The sequence below is a fragment of the Lepidochelys kempii genome, chromosome 2, assembly GCF_965140265.1.
Source record: "Lepidochelys kempii isolate rLepKem1 chromosome 2, rLepKem1.hap2, whole genome shotgun sequence".
Taxonomy (NCBI): domain Eukaryota; kingdom Metazoa; phylum Chordata; order Testudines; family Cheloniidae; genus Lepidochelys; species Lepidochelys kempii.
The window spans coordinates 18,437,299-18,456,573 of NC_133257.1; the positions used below are offsets into that span (position 1 = coordinate 18,437,299).

Sequence of the window (19,275 nt, forward strand, 5' to 3'; positions counted from 1 at the left end):
TCCCGGAAGCAGCAGCATGTCCCCCTTTCAGCTCCTACATGTAGGGGCAGCCTGGGGGCTCCGCATGCTGCCCCTGCCCCACGCACCGGCTCTGCAGTTCTCATTGGCTGGGAACTACGGCCAATGGGAGCTGCAGGGGTGGCGCCTACAGATGGGGCAGCATACAGAGCAGCCTGGCTGGCCCTGCACCTCCACGTAGGAGCTGGGGGGAGACAGACTGCTATTTCTGGGAGCTGCTTGAGGTAAGTGTCGCCCGGAGCCTGCACCCCTGACCTCCTCCTGGGCCCCAACCCCCTACCCCAGCCCTGATCCCCTTTCCGCCCCAGCCCTGATCCCCCTCCCACACCACTCAGTCCCAGCCCGGAGCACCCTCCTGGACCCCAAACCCCTCAGTCCCAGCCCCACTCCACAGCCACACCCCTAGGTGGAGCCATCGTCGCCACACACACACTCTACCCCCTTGCCTCAGTCCGAAGCCCCCTCCCACACTCCAAACCGTAGAATCATAGAATATCAGGGTTGGAAGGGACCCCAGAAGGTCATCTAGTCCAACCCCCTGCTCAAAGCAGGACCAATTCCCAGTTAAATCATCCCAGCCAGGGCTTTGTCAAGCCTGACCTTAAAAACCTCTAAGGAAGGAGATTCTACCACCTGCCTAGGTAACGCATTCCAGTGTTTCACCACCCTCTTAGTGAAAAAGTTTTTCCTAATATCCAATCTAAACCTCCTCCACTGCAACTTGAGACCATTACTCCTCGTTCTGTCATCTGCTACCATTGAGAACAGTCTAGAGCCATCCTCTTTGGAACCCCCTTTCAGGTAGTTGAAAGCAGCTATCAAATCCCCCCTCATTCTTCTCTTCTGCAGGCTAAACAATCCCAGCTCCCTCAGCCTCTCCTCATAAGTCATGTGTTCCAGTCCCCTAATCATTTTTGTTGCCCTTCGCTGGACTCTCTCCAATTTATCCACATCCTTCTTGAAGTGTGGGGCCCAAAACTGGACACAGTACTCCAGATGAGGCCTCACCAATGTCGAATAGAGGGGAACGATCACGTCCCTCGATCTGCTCGCTATGCCCCTACTTATACATCCCAAAATGCCATTGGCCTTCTTGGCAACAAGGGCACACTGCTGACTCATATCCAGCTTCTCGTCCACTGTCACCCCTAGGTCCTTTTCCGCAGAACTGCTGCCTAGCCATTCGGTCCCTAGTCTGTAGCTGTGCATTGGGTTCTTCCGTCCTAAGTGCAGGACCCTGCACTTATCCTTATTGAACCTCATCAGATTCCTTTTGGCCCAATCTTCCAATTGGTCTAGGTCCTTCTGTATCCTATCCCTCCCCTCCAGCGTATCTACCACTCGTCCCAGTTTAGTATCATCCGCAAATTTGCTGAGAGTGCAATCCACACCATCCTCCAGATCATTTCATAGAATCATAGAATCATAGAATATCAGGGTTGGAAGGGACCCCAGAAGGTCATCTAGTCCAACCCCCTGCTCAAAGCAGGACCAATTCCCAGTTAAATAATCCCAGCCAGGGCTTTGTCAAGCCTGACCTTAAAAACCTCTAAGGAAGGAGATTCTACCACCTCCCTAGGTAACGCATTCCAGTGTTTCACCACCCTCTTAGTGAAAAAGTTTTTTCTAATATCCAATCATTTATGAAGATATTGAAGAAAACCGGCCCCAGGACCAACCCTTGGGGCACTCCACTTGATACCGGCTGCCAACTAGACATGGAGCCATTGATCACTACCCGTTGAGCCCGACAATCTAGCCAGCTTTCTACCCACCTTATAGTGCATTCATCCAGCCCATACTTACTTAACTTGCTGACAAGAATACTATGGGAGACCGTGTCAAAAGCTTTGCTAAAGTCAAGAAACAATACATCCACTGCTTTCCCTTCATCCACAGAACCAGTAATCTCATCATAAAAGGCGATTAGATTAGTCAGGCATGACCTTCCCTTGGTGAATCCATGCTGGCTGTTCCTGATCACTTTCCTCTCATGCAAGTGCTTCAGGATTGATTCTTTGAGGACCTGCTCCATGATTTTTCTGAGTGAGGTGAGGCTGACTGGCCTGTAGTTCCCAGGATCTTCCTTCTTCCCTTTTTTAAAGATTGGCACTACATTAGCCTTTTTCCAGTCATCCGGGACTTCCCCGGTTCGCCACGAGTTTTCAAAGATAATGGCCAGTGGCTCTGCAATCACAGCCGCCAATCCCTTCAGCACTCTCGGATGCAACTCGTCCGGCCCCATGGACTTGTGCACGTCCAGCTTTTCTAAATAGTCCCTAACCGCCTCTATCTCCACAGAGGGCTGGCCATCTCTTCCGCATTTTGTGATGCCCAGCGCAGCAGTCTGGGAGCTGACCTTGTTAGTGAAAACAGAGGCAAAAAAAGCATTGAGTACATTAGCTTTTTCCACATCCTCTGTCACTAGGTTGCCTCCCTCATTCAGTAAGGGGCCCACACATTCCTTGGCTTTCTTCTTGTTGCCAACATAGCTGAAGAAACCCCTCAGCTCCAGCTCAGAGCCCCCTCCCCCACACCCCAAACCCCTTCCCCAGCCAAGAGCCACCTCCTGCACCCTGAATCCCTCATTTCTGGCCCCATCCTGGAACCCGCACCCTCAGCTCAGAGCCTGTACCCCCGCCTCAGCCCGGAGCCCCCTCCCATACTCCAAACCCCTCTGCTCCTTCTCCAGTCCCCTCATACACCCCAAACCCCTCATCCTTGGCCCCCCGCCAGAGCCCGCACCTCCAGCTGAAGCCCTCACCCCCTCCTGCATCCCAACCCCCTGCTCCAGCCCGGAGCCCTCTCCTGCACCCTGAATCCCTCATTTCTGGCCCCATCCTGGAACCCGCACCCTCAGCTCAGAGCCTGTACCCCCGCCTCAGCCCGGAGCCCCCTCCCATACTCCAAACCCCTCTGCTCCTTCTCCAGTCCCCTCATACACCCCAAACCCCTCATCCTTGGCCCCCCGCCAGAGCCCGCACCTCCAGCTGAAGCCCTCACCCCCTCCTGCATCCCAACCCCCTGCTCCAGCCCGGAGCCCTCTCCTGCACCCTGAACTCCTAATGTCTGGACCCACCCCAGAGCCCGCACCCCCAGCCAGAGCCCTCACCCCCTCCCACACCCAACCCCCAATTTCATGAGCATTCATGGCCCACCATACAATTTCCATACCCAGATGTGGCCCTCAGGCCAAAAAGTTTTCCCACCCCTGCCGTAAGGGCATGACCTTGCACTTTGTAATATTAAATTGCATGTCATTTCTATTACTCACGTTTAAGGTCATCCAAATCTCCTTGTATCATAGTCTGGTCATCCTCCATATCGGCAGTACCTCCCAACTTTGTGTCATTTGCAGATTTTATTAGCATACTGCATTTTTTGTTCTGTCATTAATGAAAATATTAAATAAGATTGGTCTTGTATGCAAGCATCACACAATGGGGGATTGCTCAACTTTGTGACTTAGCAAAGCCCATCAGGACATGTCTGGGCTAGTGTTTTGCAGACACACAGACTGAGGATATAAAATAGGGGACAGTGGCATCATGCTTTTGCTTTTCTCCTTCCCTCACCTACTCTGGAAACGACAAAAATGCTGGGAAGACAAAGACTTCAACTGAGGAGACTGGTCCCAGGCTTAAAAGGGGAAGCCTGTGTATTAAGAACTGTAACATCCAGTGGAGTGAGAAAACTGCTGGAGCCAAATACTGCCTAGTCTATTAAGGTTTAAGATTTAGACTCTGCGCTTACCTTTTATTTTCTTTGGTAACTATCTCTGACCTTTTGTGTCTACTACTTATAATCACTTAAAATCTATCTTTTGGTAGTTAATAAATCTATTTTATATTTTACCAAAAACAGTGTGTTTTGGTTGAAGTGCATGGGAAATTTCAGCTCAGGTGACAAAGGCTAGTGTGTGTCCTCTCCACATCAAGGGAGGGACAGACTGGGTAATAAACTTACACTGGTTAGGCTTCTGACCAGGGCAAGACAGTACAGTCTAGGGTGCCAGGCTTGGGAGATTTGCTGGTGTCTTTCTCTGCGTGATTCGTGAGTGGCTCTGGGAGCATTCATGCTGTCTAGCTGGGTGTGGGGCTCCACATGTTGTGCTTCGTGATAACAGCGCATGGAGGGGTTTTCTGCTTGTCACTAGCAAAGTATTGTGAGAGACAGCCCGGGCTGGAGAGTTACGGGGGCAGTGCGGTACCCCAGTTCCAGGTTGTACCCTGGGGATCCTGTCACAGGTCCCAAGATGAATCCCTGAGGAACTCCACTAATAATCTCTCTCTGGCCTGATGTTTCAATATGGCTCGTTGTAGTCTCACCTCTAACCAATTCCTTACCCACCTTTTGATTCTCATATTATAATCCCCATTGTCTACAGTTTAACTAATAATTTCCCATATGGAAATGTATCAGATGCTTTACTGAAATCTAGGGATGTTAGATCTACTGAATTTCCATTGTCTAGAAAATCTGTCATCTTCTCAAAGAAAGATTGAGTTGGTCTGCATGATCTATCTTTTGTAAAACTATGTTGAATTCTATCCCAGTTACCACTTACCTCTGTATCTTTAATCATTCTTTCTTCCAAAATTTGTTCTAAGACCTTGTATACAATGGAGGTCAAATCAATGGTCCTGTAGTTCCCCAGACCATTATGTTTTCCTTTCTTAAATATAGGTACTATATTTGCAATTCTCCAATCATAGGGTACGCCTCCTGAGTTTACAGATTCATTAAAAGTCCTTGCTATTGGGCTTGCAATTTCATGTACCAGTTCCTTTAATATTCTTGTATGGAGATTATCTGGGCACCTTCATTTGGTCCCATTAAGCTGTTCGAGTTTGGCTTCCACTCTGGAAGTGGTAATTGATGCTTCCTTATTCTCATTCCCATTAGCCGCTTCTCCCAAACTCCTCATTACCCTTACTGAAAACTGAGGCAAAGTATCTGTTTAGTAAGGCGTTTGATACTGTGCCACATGGGGAATTATTAGTTAAATTGGATAAGATGGGCATCAATAGGAAAATTGAAAGGTGGATAGGGAATTGGTTAAAGGGGAGACTACAACGGGTCCTACTGAAAGGTGAACTGTCAAGTTGGAGGGAGGTTACCAGTGGAGTTCCTCAAGGATCAGTTTTGGGACCAATCTTATTTAATCTTTTTATTACTGACCTGGGCACAAAACGTGGGAGTGTGCTAATAAAGTTTGCAGATGATACAAAGCTGGGAGGTATTGCTAATTTAGAGAAGGACAGGGATACCCTACAGGAGGATCTGGATGACCTTGTAAACTGGAGTAATAGGAATAGGATGAAATTTAATAGTGAGAAGTGTAAGGTCATGCATTTAGGGATTAATAACAAGAATTTTAGTTATAAGCTAGGGACGCATCAACTAGAAGTAACGGAGGAGGAAAAGGACCTTGGAGTATTGGTTGATCATAGGATGACTATGAGCTGCCAATGTGATATGGCTGTGAAAAAAGCTAATGTCGTCTTGGGATGCATCAGGAGAGGTATTTCCAATAGGGATAAGGAGGTTTTAGTACCGTTATATAAGGCACTGGTGAGACCTCACCTGGAATACTGTGTGCAGTTCTGGTCTCCCATGTTTAAGAAGGATGAATTCAAACTGGAACAGGTACAGAGAAGGGCTACTAGGATGATCCGAGGAATGGAAAACTTGTCTTATGAAAGGAGACTCAGGGAGCTTGGCTTGTTTAGCCTAACTAAAAGAAGGTTGAGGGGAGATATGATTGCTCTCTATAAATATATCAGAGGGATAAATACCAGAGAGGGAGAGGAATTATTTAAACTCAGTACCAATGTGGACACAAGAACAAATGGATATAAACTGGCCACTAGGAAATTTAGATTAGAAATTAGACGAAGGTTTCTAACCATCAGAGGAGTGAAGTTTTGGAATAGCCTTCCGAGGGAAGTAGTGGGGGCAAAAGATCTATCTTGCTTTAAGATTAAACTCGATAAGTTTATGGAGGAGATGGTATGATGGGATAACATGGTTTTGGTAATTAAATATTCATGGTAAATAGGCCCAATGGCCTGTGATGGGTTTTTAGATGGGGTAAGATCCAAGTTACCCGGGAAAGAATTTTCTGTAGTATCTGGCTGATGAATCTTGCCCATATGCTCAGGGTTTAGCTGATCGCCATATTTGGGGTCGGGAAGGAATTTTCCTCCAGGGCAGATTGGAAGGCCCTGGAGGTTTTTCGCCTTCCTCTGTAGCATGGGGCACGGGTCACTTGCTGGAGGATTCTCTGCTCCTTGAGGTCTTCAAACTACAATTTGAGGACTTCAATAGCACAGATATAGGTGTGAGGTCTTTTTTAGGAGTGGTGGGTGAAATTCTGTGGCCTGCATTGTGCAGGAGGTCAGACTAGATGATCATAATGGTCCCTTCTGACCTAAATATCTATGAATCTATGAATCTAGGTGTTGGGCCATACTCAACTGGCAGTTCTAGCACAGTAGGAATTTCTCCCAGGATCATGAGTGGTCTCTGAAGTCAGTGTGTGGTGAGATCCAGCTTTGCAGAATGGGGCATTCTGACTGTTGATCTTTCTGTAACAAGAGACAACAAGAAGTGCCATCAATTTTGCTCTCAAGCAGGTCTCATCCCAGGCTTCCAAACAACCCCTTGCACTTCAATTAGGGATTAGCTCTGATGTATGCTTCCACCCTCCCCAATCCCAGTCACCACAAAGGTCATTTTAAAGCTGAAGTTGGAGCATGCCAAAATGATTCTCCACACTCCAGCTTCGCTGAAGCAATGTTGGTTGTCTGACCTTCTCAGTCTGTTGGTTCAGCCTCCCATATTACTTCCTCTTCATCCTGATCTACTGACTCAGCACCACGAGTTGGGTCAACTAAGGTCAAGTTTTGCACTTAGCACTCTGTATCTCATGGTGTGGATGTTGCATGACTAGATGAGGAGGGAGCAACAATGTTCGGAAGCTGTTTGACAGATGTTGCTTAACAGTAGGAGGCCTTCTATTACGGCAGCTTATTGGTCCAAGTGGAGAATTCAGCCAATACTGGCCTTCATTCAGGACATTTTGGAGTATCTATTACACATCAGTCTTCTGGTCTCTTACTCAGTTCACTGAGGGCTCACCTAATAGTGATGGCAGCATTTCGTCTGCAAGTCAGTTCTCTCAAATCCCAAGGTATTATTGAGGGAACTTGTTAAAATATGGGAGAATGTGTGTTTACAGAATGGCTATTTTTCCATCATGATGTTATACAATGTATGTTTTAGTAAAATTTCTAGATCACATTACAGTGAAATAAGTTTCCCAAAATCTATTTTAATTATAATTCCAGCACAAAAATTGAAAAGGAAAAAAGAGAACATGCAAAACAGCATGGGATGATACGAACAGAGATAACAGGAGCTGAGATAGCAGAAGAAATGGAGAAGGAAAGGCGACTATTTCAGCTCCAGATGTGTGAAGTAAGAAACAACTTTCACCATTTAATTATGTGTCATACTTTAATAGAAGTGTCCTATCGATCCTATTAGAAAGTGGTGATGAAATTCTCTTGCTAGTGAAATTAGAAAATGCATTTGGCTGTCAAGTGGCTGAACTATATTAAAGATTATTGTTCTGGAAATCCTATGCAAGACATGGCTTCGCCATCCTCTCATTTTGAGTTTCAGTCCTCTGTTTAGATTGTTAGAGTAAGGCTCTCGAGCTAAAGAAAGCATAGTAAGCAAAAACAGTTTTCTTGGTCTTTAGGTGCAAAGCATTGCTGTTCCGGATGTCTTTTCTGATATATTGTTTGTAAAATTAGGAAATATTTGGTTGAGAATCTGGTGATGCCTGTTAAACTGACATGTCAGTTCAATCAATATTAATTTACGATGATCGCTTCTAAAATATTTACTAGTAACTTTTAAAATAGTTCTCTTTATATTCAATTTGAGGAGAAATCAATTAGAATTTGATAACATTCTTATTTTGAAGTAATGCACTAATAATTGTGATGTAATGAAAAGGCATGTCTTCCTACCGTTTGAGGGGGGAAAAATTCCTGCATTTATGGCAAACTTGTATTAGAAATTGTTAAAATTAGTTCATTTGGGCATTCTAAAAACATACTAATTTATTTTGCGTATTCAGGTTTTAATCATTGTGTGTTGGTTCAATGTTCTGCAAATCAGCAACAAGGTAACCACAGAGATCATTATTGAATTAGTTGAACAGATTGGAGACAGAAGCTCTTCTTTTTGAACATAGCTGAAGATCTAACGTATAAATATCATCAGCAAGTTATGTTTTTATTTCTACAGTATCTCATTAAGGTTAATGAAATCAAGACAAAAAAAGGTGTGGACCTTCTACAGAATCTTATTAAGTATTATCATGCACAGTGCAAGTAAGTATAACACTTTGGATCGTTAAATCCAATATTTCAGTTAAACAAATGTGTTTCTCTACCTCCCTTTGCTACATTGTCTTGATGGTGTCTGTCTTTTGATGGTGGGTCATTGAAGCATTTGAGGCTTTTCTGCCAAATAAATCTGACAACAGAAATGTGAACATTGCCTAGCTTTGACTCAAGTCCAGGTAATGTCTATTCCAAGCAGACTGTTAAATTGGGCCATTCTGAATATTTAATGATCAGTGCTGTCTATGAATTGAGAGCCATTGAATTTGATTTTAAAGTATCAATAGAATTCAGTTCTTTATTCAATTTTGTGTTCCATTTAATATCACTAGGGTAAAGTGACTGGACTGCAGTAGAATACATGCTAGCTCTCTTATGTGTATCCATAATTCTTACTAGTAAACGAACTTGAAGATAGTGTTTTGTAAGGCCATATCAAATTTGTATCTTTCATTTCTGTTCTGAGTTTCTCACTCTGTGGGAGTGAGAGGGTTGAAGGGTATTTTTTGTATTGCACAACAGTGATCCATTAGGTTAATTAGGGAATAGCTTTGTCTGGTCCAAATACTGCTCTCTCTAGTCCTCCTCCAAGTGAAAAGATGGTGACTACAATATGACCAACCTAAATAGAGATTCCACAGGCAAGTAAAGAACTGCTTCCTTCAAAAAGAAAAGAGGGAACCAGAGAGAGAGGTAGGTCTAGTGAAAAGGCAGCATAACCCTCTAGTGCTGTGTAGGAAGCAGATTTTAACTGTCAAAGCAGATGGAGCTGGAATGTAATGAACAGGTAACTTGCTTACTTCTACGTAATAATAATTAATATTTACATAGCACTTTTAGTCTTCAAAATCATTTTACAAACAAGTAATCCTGACAGCATCCATGTGACATCAGTAGATAAGTGGTAAATTATATCAGTTTTTACAGATGGGAGCACAGAGGCAGACTTACCAAAACTAGACTTTAAGACGCTTTTGTCTTGAATTGATGCACAAGATGAGGGAGATCTCATGTGCAGCTGTGATGAGAGAGAGAGAGAGAGAGATAGGAATCGCTAAAGAGAAAAATGTTTACTAGCAGTGATAAAATAAAACAATGAAATTTATCTCTATTGATGTTGGTATCTAGGGGTAGAAGTCAGTGTTAAATCTCTTCTGCTGACAGAAGTGGTAAGGGAGAGTGTGCCATTGAAATCTTAAGAGAAATACATGAATTAAGAGCTTGTCTCTCTGGTGGATAAATTACAGTCTCTTTCCCAGAGCTTTCCACTTAAAATAAATACTTAGTTGACAGAGATTAATATTGTGTTTATCTACAGAGGTTTGTATGTCCTATGTCTACCTATCAGTTGATGAATGCAGTTTGGGTGAATGTGTGTGGGGTTTGCAGAGTTTTATGAGACTCGTACACGTAGGCTTTTGCAGTGTGTGTACTGTGTGAATTTGCTTTTTACATGACATCACTGTATACTCTGAAGTCTGAAATGCTAAAACCAAATCAAAATTGTATGCAAAAGCAGTTTCAAGATTAACTCAGTCATAAAATTACATATATTTGGGCATACTCTGTATTCATGCAGTAAGGGATATTTGTGAAGAATTATAATATAACATTCATATCTTTAAAGTGCTTTCAAATTAGAGCTATGTGGAAACGATATTTCAGATGGTTTCAGACAACTGGTAATGGGTATAAGTTGTGTATAATTTTCAATGTAAAATTCAATGATTTTTGATACAGAAAATTCATGTATTGCTGATAAATCACGGGTATTTTCCATTGTAGTTTCTTCCAAGATGGCTTGAAAACTGCTGATAAGTTGAAACAGTATATTGAAAAGTTGGCTGCCGATTTATACAATGTAAGTAATTTGAGGTACTGTAGTGTTTGAAAATAGGAAAATGTTTTTGCTTGTTCATCTGAATTCAGTCTTAAGTGCTATCAGTAAACCGAAATAACTAAATAGCTAAAAGTATAATCTAACTTCACATTTACACTGTAAAAATAAAAAAGTGTTCCTTCAAGCCTCAACTGTAACTAAAATGGTGGGACAAGCTATCTTAGTAGTTAGATGGTACTAACTGTTTCCTAAAACCTTTGCATTCTGTAAGTTATACCATGATTTACTTTGAGGAAGAAGTTATCTATTCAGCTGCAAATAGAGGCTTTAACTGTTGTACCATGTGGATAGTACTGGATGGGTATTCTTGCATCAGATATTCACTAATATAGCACAAATTTTATCTGTGTCTGGTTTTCATAATGGACTGCTTGACAATACAGACTTAATTTGGAATTGTGTACAACACAGCATTTGATGAGTGAATTGTGTAGTTCTGTAATCTCTCAAATACTAATATTGCAAATGGTGATTGTTGATTTGGAGGCAAAAAATGATAAAGTATTAGAGCTCAGTGTCACCAATGTAATTTTGTATTTCATAATCTGAAGTCATAAGGTACATGTACATGGCATAAAAAATCCTGTGGCAATATGTCTCAGAGCCTTGGACAATTGACTTCAGCTCATGGGCTCTCACTATAGGACTAAAAATAGCAGTGTCGATATTCCTGCTAGGACTGGAGTACGGGCTCAGAAACCCAGCAAGGGAGGAGGGTCTCCTAGTCTGAGCTCCAGACTGAACAGGAACATTTACACTACTATTAGCCCTGTAGCATGAGCCCCGCAAGCCCGAATCAGTTGACCTACAACTCTGACTCGCTTCCACTACTTGGTTGATTGGTTTGTTTGTTTTTGTTGTGTAGACATTGCCATGGTAATCCCATTAGCTTTTGTAGTTTATTAGTCTGGGGGCATAATGTGTTAAAATCTCATTCTGGGAGCAAGTGAACGATACAAAGGTAAGGAAAGTGTCATTTGATTTGTAAAAATCTACAGAATCATAATTTCAGTGGTGTCACCCTCTATGGCGTAATGGGGTCGGGGGAGGAGGGCGTGCTGCCAGATCTCCAGTTGGTGAAATTTGATAAGTGTCATTGGAAATGGGTCAAGTTGGGTATCGTTCAAAAGCCCTTTCTCCCACAAACACAATGATGACAAACATGACATACATATGTAGATATGTATTTGAGATAATGTTTAAAACCCAACATTTTAATTATACTTCAACACAGGGATGTCTTGCTTACATAAAAAACATGTTGATCTTTGGTAATACTAGGGAAGCTAGTCTGGACATGTTGGACTGAAAACATGTATTCATCATCAGTGTTGTCCTTGTCTAGGGCCTCACTGCTAGCTATGTGATCACACTGATCCTTGTACATGCCAAGCTAACACATCTCTATGCCAGGCAGGCTGCTGGCCAGACATTTGCAGGGTGTTGAGCATCTGGTCATTGCATACAAGCATTTGATTAGCTGAAGGATTGATTCAAGAATGCATGGTATTTCACACTTAACTGATGTGATCAGGTTCTCCTCGAAGACCGATTCATGCCCAATATGGGAAGATAGTTTTGGATGCGCTTAATCGTCCTAAAACCATTTCATTACTTGATAGTTTGCCCTTTTGGTAGCAGGTATAAATGTACCCCTTGTCAGTGGCAACTTTTCTCTTTCTGCTTCTTAGACAATATCCACCAACATAGCTCTGCAAGTGTTACAATCTTGGTCTTGAAATGGTAAACTCAGCATATGAATGCTGGCAACGTGCCAGCTTTTAATGTTCTAAGTAGTAGGAACACAGCTTGGAGGGATATACTGTGATTCTGATTCCCAGCAGCATGCACAAAAATAGAATCTTGAGGAAGTATTGGGTACCTTCTCACAGAGAGCACTAGAAAATCTGTCAGTAGGTGTTGGCTTAGAAAGACTATGCAAGTTGTGCATTAGTTTGCTTTTCTCCTGGCACGTATACATTGTTCCTTTACATTCGACCATCAGTCGTGGTATCACGGAGAACTCTTACTTTCCCAAAGTCTCACATAGATCAGTATCACCCTGAGATCTAGACACAACAAGGAGATGAGTAAACAATGACCTGTCTGTAATCTTATCACTGAAGATTTGCTATTAATGAGCTCCGGTCTGTCATATGCAAATTGGTTTTCAGAGAGAGTAAGATCATCCTGTAGCTTTAAAATCGACCCTTCTTAACGTTTAACAGCACCTGATGAGACTAGATGATGTTTGGTTACTTCTGGGGAGTCATCTCAGCCATGCTTAATGTTTCATTTGAAATTCGATGGAGTTCCGGGATTGTCAGGAAAATAGGAAAGAGCATTTGTATACTGACAGGTTTCAGAGTAACAGCCGTGTTAGTCTGTATTTGCAAAAAGAAAAGGAGTACTTGTGGCACCTTAGAGACTAACCAATTTATTTGAGCATAAGCTTTTGTGAGCTACAGCTCACTTCATCGGATGCATCCGATGAAGTGAGCTGTAGCTCATGAAAGCTTATGCTCAAATAAATTGGTTAGTCTCTAAGGTGCCACAAGTACTCCTTTTCCATTTGTATACTGTTATGCCCACCAACCCGCCCCCTCACCTCTCCCTCCCCAAGGACTTTCAAAGCTCTGTATTCTTGTTTTAGGGCATCATGTGGACAGAAGTGGCCAAGAGGCAACCTTCTAACAACCACATTTCGTTTTCAAAATTTCTCCCATATGTCAGGGTCAGACTTTTCCATATCTCTTATTCAGGTTGGGCATCATCTATCGGTCCCTGAAACTCCCAACATACTGCATGCAGGACAAAATGCCTTTCTGTAAAATTTTAGCAGCTGCAAACAGTGTCTTAATATTACTGTTGGAATCAGCTCTTTTTTTCTGCTTTTGATAGTGCCACTTCTTTTGAAGATTTCAAGGATATGTGCTGAGATTCATTTCTGTGGATCAGATTGCAAAAAGCAATGTTCGTAGCCCGCAGTTCATCTTCAATATGTGCTCTAAGAGCCTTTCTGTTAAACATTTGTTCCTTTTCTATCCCATTCAAAGCATATATTTCTCTCTATTTAGTTTCTGCATCAGCCATCAACACCACTTTCCCATTCATTAGAGCCTCTGCAAGACAATTAGTCAACTCCAGTTGAGTTGTACAGTTTGCAGTGGTAAAACCAGTATTTGTTTCTTTTACTTTTGATGCAACACATTACATACTTCCTTGGCATAGTCGATGTGATAGGCAGTGTTGTATGTGTGGGTGTCTTTTGGATCAATGCAGCCACTTAAAACTTTATTTTCCAGGGAATGTTCTCACCAAGGGTGACTACTTCATATAGTTTCTCACTTGTCTCATGTGTTGAAACTATATTTAATGGATGCCATTGGGCTTCCAGCTTACCAGACAAGAAGCAGGTGTTCTCGAAACATGTGCCATGGGAACTAGTATAAGGTGAGTCTTGCCCACAGCTAGCACATATCCCAGCATCTTCAACTTTTTCCTGATGCACAATGTACTTCCTCTCCAGCCTTGCTAAATTCAGGTTATGGGTGCACTTCTTACAGCATTTAAAGTGCCACTGAGCATTGTGTTTAACCAGGTCCTCCACAGTTATAGTCTCCAAAGATTCAGCGGTTAGTCAGTACTCTTGTGTCTCCCCATTAATGCCTAAAAAGGATCAAGACCGAAGTAAAAATAAGGATTTTGTAATAAATTACTTTGGAATTGTAATTAATTATGTTATGTAATATACGTTATGTAACTACATGCATACCGTTTGCAGATGAATTCCAGTAATTTCTGGCTGGATGCTGACGTCTTAACCAGTACCTCATTACAACTGTTTTGGCATAATAAATAAAGCTGATAATCAGTCCCACGGAACCACTTCTTGTTTTGCTGATGATGGCAAATCAACTTGAAGCTCTCCTTCCATTTAGAGTAATCTGTAACCTTAAAAAAATTTAGCAGGTATGTTCTGGACATTAACTGATAACACAGTACTGTCAGTCAAAGGCCACAATTTATCTTCGTGAGGACTGCATGTTTGACATGCCTGTGTTAAAGTATAATTTAAAAAATATATTTTAAAACATTTTCTTAAATATATATTTACATAATTGTTCTAGGATTTGTCATATTTGATACCATTTTTTTGGAGGGAGATAGGGCTTTTGAATGATACCCAGCTCAATCCATTTCCAACAACACTGTATTATTAAAATTTCTACCAACTGGTGGACCTCAACCTGGGAGCCAGGATGGCAGCGATTCCCTCCTATCATGCTGCAGAAGTTGACACTGTTAAACTGAGATTCTGTAGACTTTTACAAATCAGATGACATCACCCCTACCTCTGGCCACAGAATTACACATGCTCCCAGACCTTATGTATGTGGTTGAATTAAACTCTTTCCGTTTCCAGTCTAGTTATAAACCAGCTGTCAAGCTTATTTGAAATATTAAGACTTTGGAGACTAATTTAGTGGTGTTAACTATAATGAACCATTAACATATGGCAAGAAAGTACATGCTATCCATTTGCAGAGACTGAAGAGGCTATTTCTCAATATACATTCACTTTGGCTTGCTTTTGAGGTATATGCGTATAGAGGATAAATACATAAGGAATAGACTACTGTGTGTTTAATTTTCATGGGTGACTGTAATGGCTCTGAGTGGTGGGGTGTGCTATCACAGTCCTTTGCTTATCTCTGGTGCTCCCTGCAGGCTGCTGGCCAACCTTATTGGATCTTCCTTCCGTGGCTTGGCTTTCCAATCCAGTCACAAAGTCTGAATGAACCCTTTCTGGGGTATCCAAGTCCAATAACTAAACAGTCTGTTTGCCCTCGCTCAGGTCTTCAGCCCTGGCTCTGGGCACTTTAAATTGGGCTGTTTGTTCAGGCTCCCAAATAAAGCCTGTCCCCTTCTTGGGGTTTATACTTTAGCTGTGGCTGGTAGGGGAACCCAGGCACACCCACTATTCTGAGTTCCAACACAGGAACCCTATACACAGTAGCCACTTACTGCTTACTTCAGTCCGTTGCTATTTCTCTGGTCTTCTCCTACCAGACCCTTTTTGTCTCCAGCCCTATTTCAGGGCCAGCATCCTTCGGTTCTTTTCTATCTCCAAGCCATAGAGGACCTCTCTTTCTCACTCCTCTGATTTCAGCCAGGATGACCTGCTAAGGCCCTGCCGTTCCTGTTATCTGAGCCTGAGGGCTCTGATTGGCTTGACTGTCCCTACCCCTTTTAGACCTTGGAGGACCAGGTTTCTTTAGCTTCCAACATGGCTGCTTCAGTGAGGCCTCACCAGAAAGGCATGGAGGACCCACCTTTGCTCCACTTTTTCTCCTATCTCACTGCTTCCTGGGGCAAGCGTAGCAGAGCAGCGGGACCTCAGGCAGGGGCCACGAAGGCCAAATACAGAGTGCCAAATTTGGTGAATTTAAACTTTGAAGGTAAAAGTTGCTTTTAGAAAAGGAAATAATACCAGTAATTTTTCCTTCCACAGATAAAGCAGACACAAGATGAAGAAAAGAAACAGCTTACTGCGCTCCGAGACTTGATAAAATCCTCTTTACAGCTTGATCAGAAAGAGGTAGGTAATTTTACATGTCTTACTCTCGAGCAGAATGTAAATTGTATGAAGTCTGAGTTGAAAACTGGCGTATATAGGCATCATTTCTTTGTGCAGAACAATTTGTTTGTTTCCTAAACAGTATTCAACAAAAATAACATTCAAAATATCCAACTACATGTCAATACAGAGCAAGGTTTTGGATATTTGTCAGATTTCATATGTGAGAAGAGACCCTTCCCTCCCCTTCTGCTCCTCAAAAGAAACAGCAAGAAATCATACTACAAATTCTGTGCAATACTATGATGCTAAGTAACAAAATATTTCAAAATAAAAATGAGATCTGCCTTTGCGTATTCGTCCCATGCTGCTGCCATTTTATTTTGTGATGTCGGTAATACTTAAGATGGGAAAGAAGATAAACCTATTTTTAAAATAAAAACTTAATTTTTTCAAAAGAAAATGTTTACTGTTAAGGCTGGTCCAGATCTTCCTCCTCTCACATCTTGATTACAGCAGCAGGACATATGTAATGAAGTTTGGTCTGTATGACCAACTACTCCTAACAGGGTCACCTGACCCAACCATGTTCTTAAACGCCATGCAAATAAATATGCCCTCCTTCTATGATTTCTTAATGTCACGTTTTGTATGCTTAGTTGCAGAGAAAGCGTTGTAATTACAGTTTGAGCAGAGGGTCTACTTAGTAAATTTTAAAATTAATGTCATTAAGGGTCAAAAATAACAACTATCCATCCCTCATCTAACTATATTAAGAATGTGAAATATTTAATATTTAATTTACACATATGGTGAAAATAACATTAGGAATCTGAAGTTTTCCGTCTTTTTTATGATCAATTATTTCAGTTACTTAATATAGTTATAGTATAGCCCTTATATTGCACTCTACTATAGTGTTTTTAAAGCTCTCCATCTCTGGAGTAACCAGTTATGTACCATGCTGGTAGCCAGTGTAATACAAAGCCTTGCTGGCAACTAGTGTTGTACCTCATTGGCTGCTCAGTCTAAATCTAAACATCAGCTGGTATATAGATGTAGAAATTAAAAATAATCTGAGGGAAATCAAATGCGAAAGTGTTGATCATATTCTCTCCAAAACAGTGAAGAACATGATTCAGTTTTAGTAGTTTAAAAAATGGAAAACTCTATCAAATCTTCTTTTGTTCTTAAACGTAGGGTACTAAAAATGGCAATCAGTGGATTGTGCAGATGATTTTGTAATGGCATACATTGTAAATCATGAGCACCCTCCACTCTCTAATAAGATTCTTATGAAGATTAATGCCTTGGTGGGGATCCTATAATTGGGCAGTATTGCTAATGTTAGATAGTGGACATTGGTAACCAGAACAAATGACCATTTTTTATATACTTTATATTGTTAATTTTGTATGTAGCACACTGAAATTCTTTAGCTGATGTCTGTAGATTGCAATATGACTTCTCAGAGGGTTTATTTAAAGTCAGATGTATAGTCATAATTTAGTATTTTTGTAAATTATTAAAAGACAGTCATTCTTTCCCACATCTTCATACTTAACACAAATTTTAAGTGTTATTTTATAATTGTTGGCTTCATTAACAGAAATGGATTAACGGAAAAATTTCATAAATTTTAAAATAATTTTATCAAGAAATCTAGAAACAGAAATGTTTATTCTTGTTTTATTTTAAGATCTATCACTAATAAAAAAGAGATATAGAAACATTTGACATCAGAATCCCAACACGTTAACAGAGCATAGTAATTCATTCCTGAAATATATATAATCATGTGTTTTAGTATGCCAGTTTTAAAGTTGTTTATCAGTTAATCTGAAACAGCTCAGTGTTTTTTTCATCATTTCATAGCATTAGTAATTCTACTGAGAATTAAAAAATAAATATAGACTACCTTTCTGAATTTATAGTGTGCTAGGGGCCATTATCTTCAAGACAGTTTTCAAAACTCAGAGAGGCTTACTTAAAAATGCAACTTGTGCTCCTGTATGTATTCCTTATAATAGAGTCACTGAGTATTGCATGTTTAACACCCAGAATTCATACATGTTTTTTTGTAAACAAAAGGATTATGAAACATAGACAATGGATCAAAAGGATAATCCACTAGAGAGAGCATTCCATACATACAACCAGTGAACTCCTGGTCCAATTGAAGTCAACAGGAAAACTCGCATTGACTTCAGTAAGACCAGTATTTTACCCAGTATGTTCTCCAAGTTTCTCTAAGGTCTTGTTTATATGCTAACTGCAACCAAAAGAGCTCAATCAGCTGTAAATTAACACCTTTTGCTATTTAATTGCATATTTTGTTTGCACATTTTTATTTCTGACTAAATTCATCTTATTTCAGTGAAATTTAAGTTGGCAAAAAATGAATACAAGTTCCATTGAAATATAGCACTTTTTTTCTGAAGTATGTTTCCACACACAGACATGCAATAAAATAACTAACTAAAATGTGAATTAGAACTGATTTAGTTATTCCAGTTGCAGTTACCATGTGTCAAGCTGTCAGACTTAAATAAAAGATAAACCCACTTTTAAAATTAAATTTTGGCTTGAAAAGGATACTTTTAAAGTAAAAGGAGGAAGGTCATTATTCTCAAATATTCAGTGAGCTCAGGGGAGGCATTTACTATAATGAAAGAATAAATTGTTTTCAGGGAAAGAAGTTCTATTTGAATAGATATTGACACCCAAATGGTGTTTTGAAATCATTTTAAAAAATTTCATAGAATCATAGAATATCAGGGTTGGAAGGGACCCCAGAAGGTCATCTAGTCCAACCCCCTGCTCAAAACAGGACCAATTCCCAGTTAAATCATCCCAGCCAGGGCTTTGTCAAGCCTGACCTTAAAAACCTCTAAGGAAGGAGATTCTACCACCTCCCTAGGTAACACATTCCAGTGTTTCACCACCCTCCTAGTGAAAAAGTTTTTCCTAATATCCAATCTAAACCTCCCCCACTGCAACTTGAGACCATTACTCCTCGTTCTGTCATCTGCTACCATTGAGAACAGTCTAGAGCCATCCTCTTTGGAACCCCCTTTCAGGTAGTTAAAAGCAGCTATCAAATCCCCCCTCATTCTTCTCTTCTGTAGGCTAAACAATCCCAGCTCCCTCAGCCTCTCCTCATAAGTCATGTGTTCCAGACCCCTAATCATTTTTGTTGCCCTTCGCTGGACTCTCTCCAATTTATCCACATCCTTCTTGAAGTGTGGGGCCCAAAACTGGACACAGTACTCCAGATGAGGCCTCACCAATGTCGAATAGAGGGGAACGATCACGTCCCTCGATCTGCTCGCTGTGCCCCTACTTATACATCCCAA

General features: G+C 41.2%; 1 protein-coding gene across 2 annotated transcripts in view; it reads left to right on the forward strand.

Moving 5' to 3' along the window:
• Nucleotides 1-19,275, forward strand: part of ASAP1 (ArfGAP with SH3 domain, ankyrin repeat and PH domain 1) — a 329,105-nt gene that overhangs the window by 177,019 nt on the left and 132,811 nt on the right. For both annotated transcript variants that reach the window (XM_073330123.1, XM_073330124.1), the window contains exons 8-11: nucleotides 7,371-7,500; nucleotides 8,341-8,426; nucleotides 10,224-10,299; nucleotides 15,854-15,940. In XM_073330123.1, coding sequence (XP_073186224.1) covers nucleotides 7,371-7,500; nucleotides 8,341-8,426; nucleotides 10,224-10,299; nucleotides 15,854-15,940 — 379 coding nt within the window. The remainder of the gene's footprint in view (nucleotides 1-7,370; nucleotides 7,501-8,340; nucleotides 8,427-10,223; nucleotides 10,300-15,853; nucleotides 15,941-19,275) is intronic.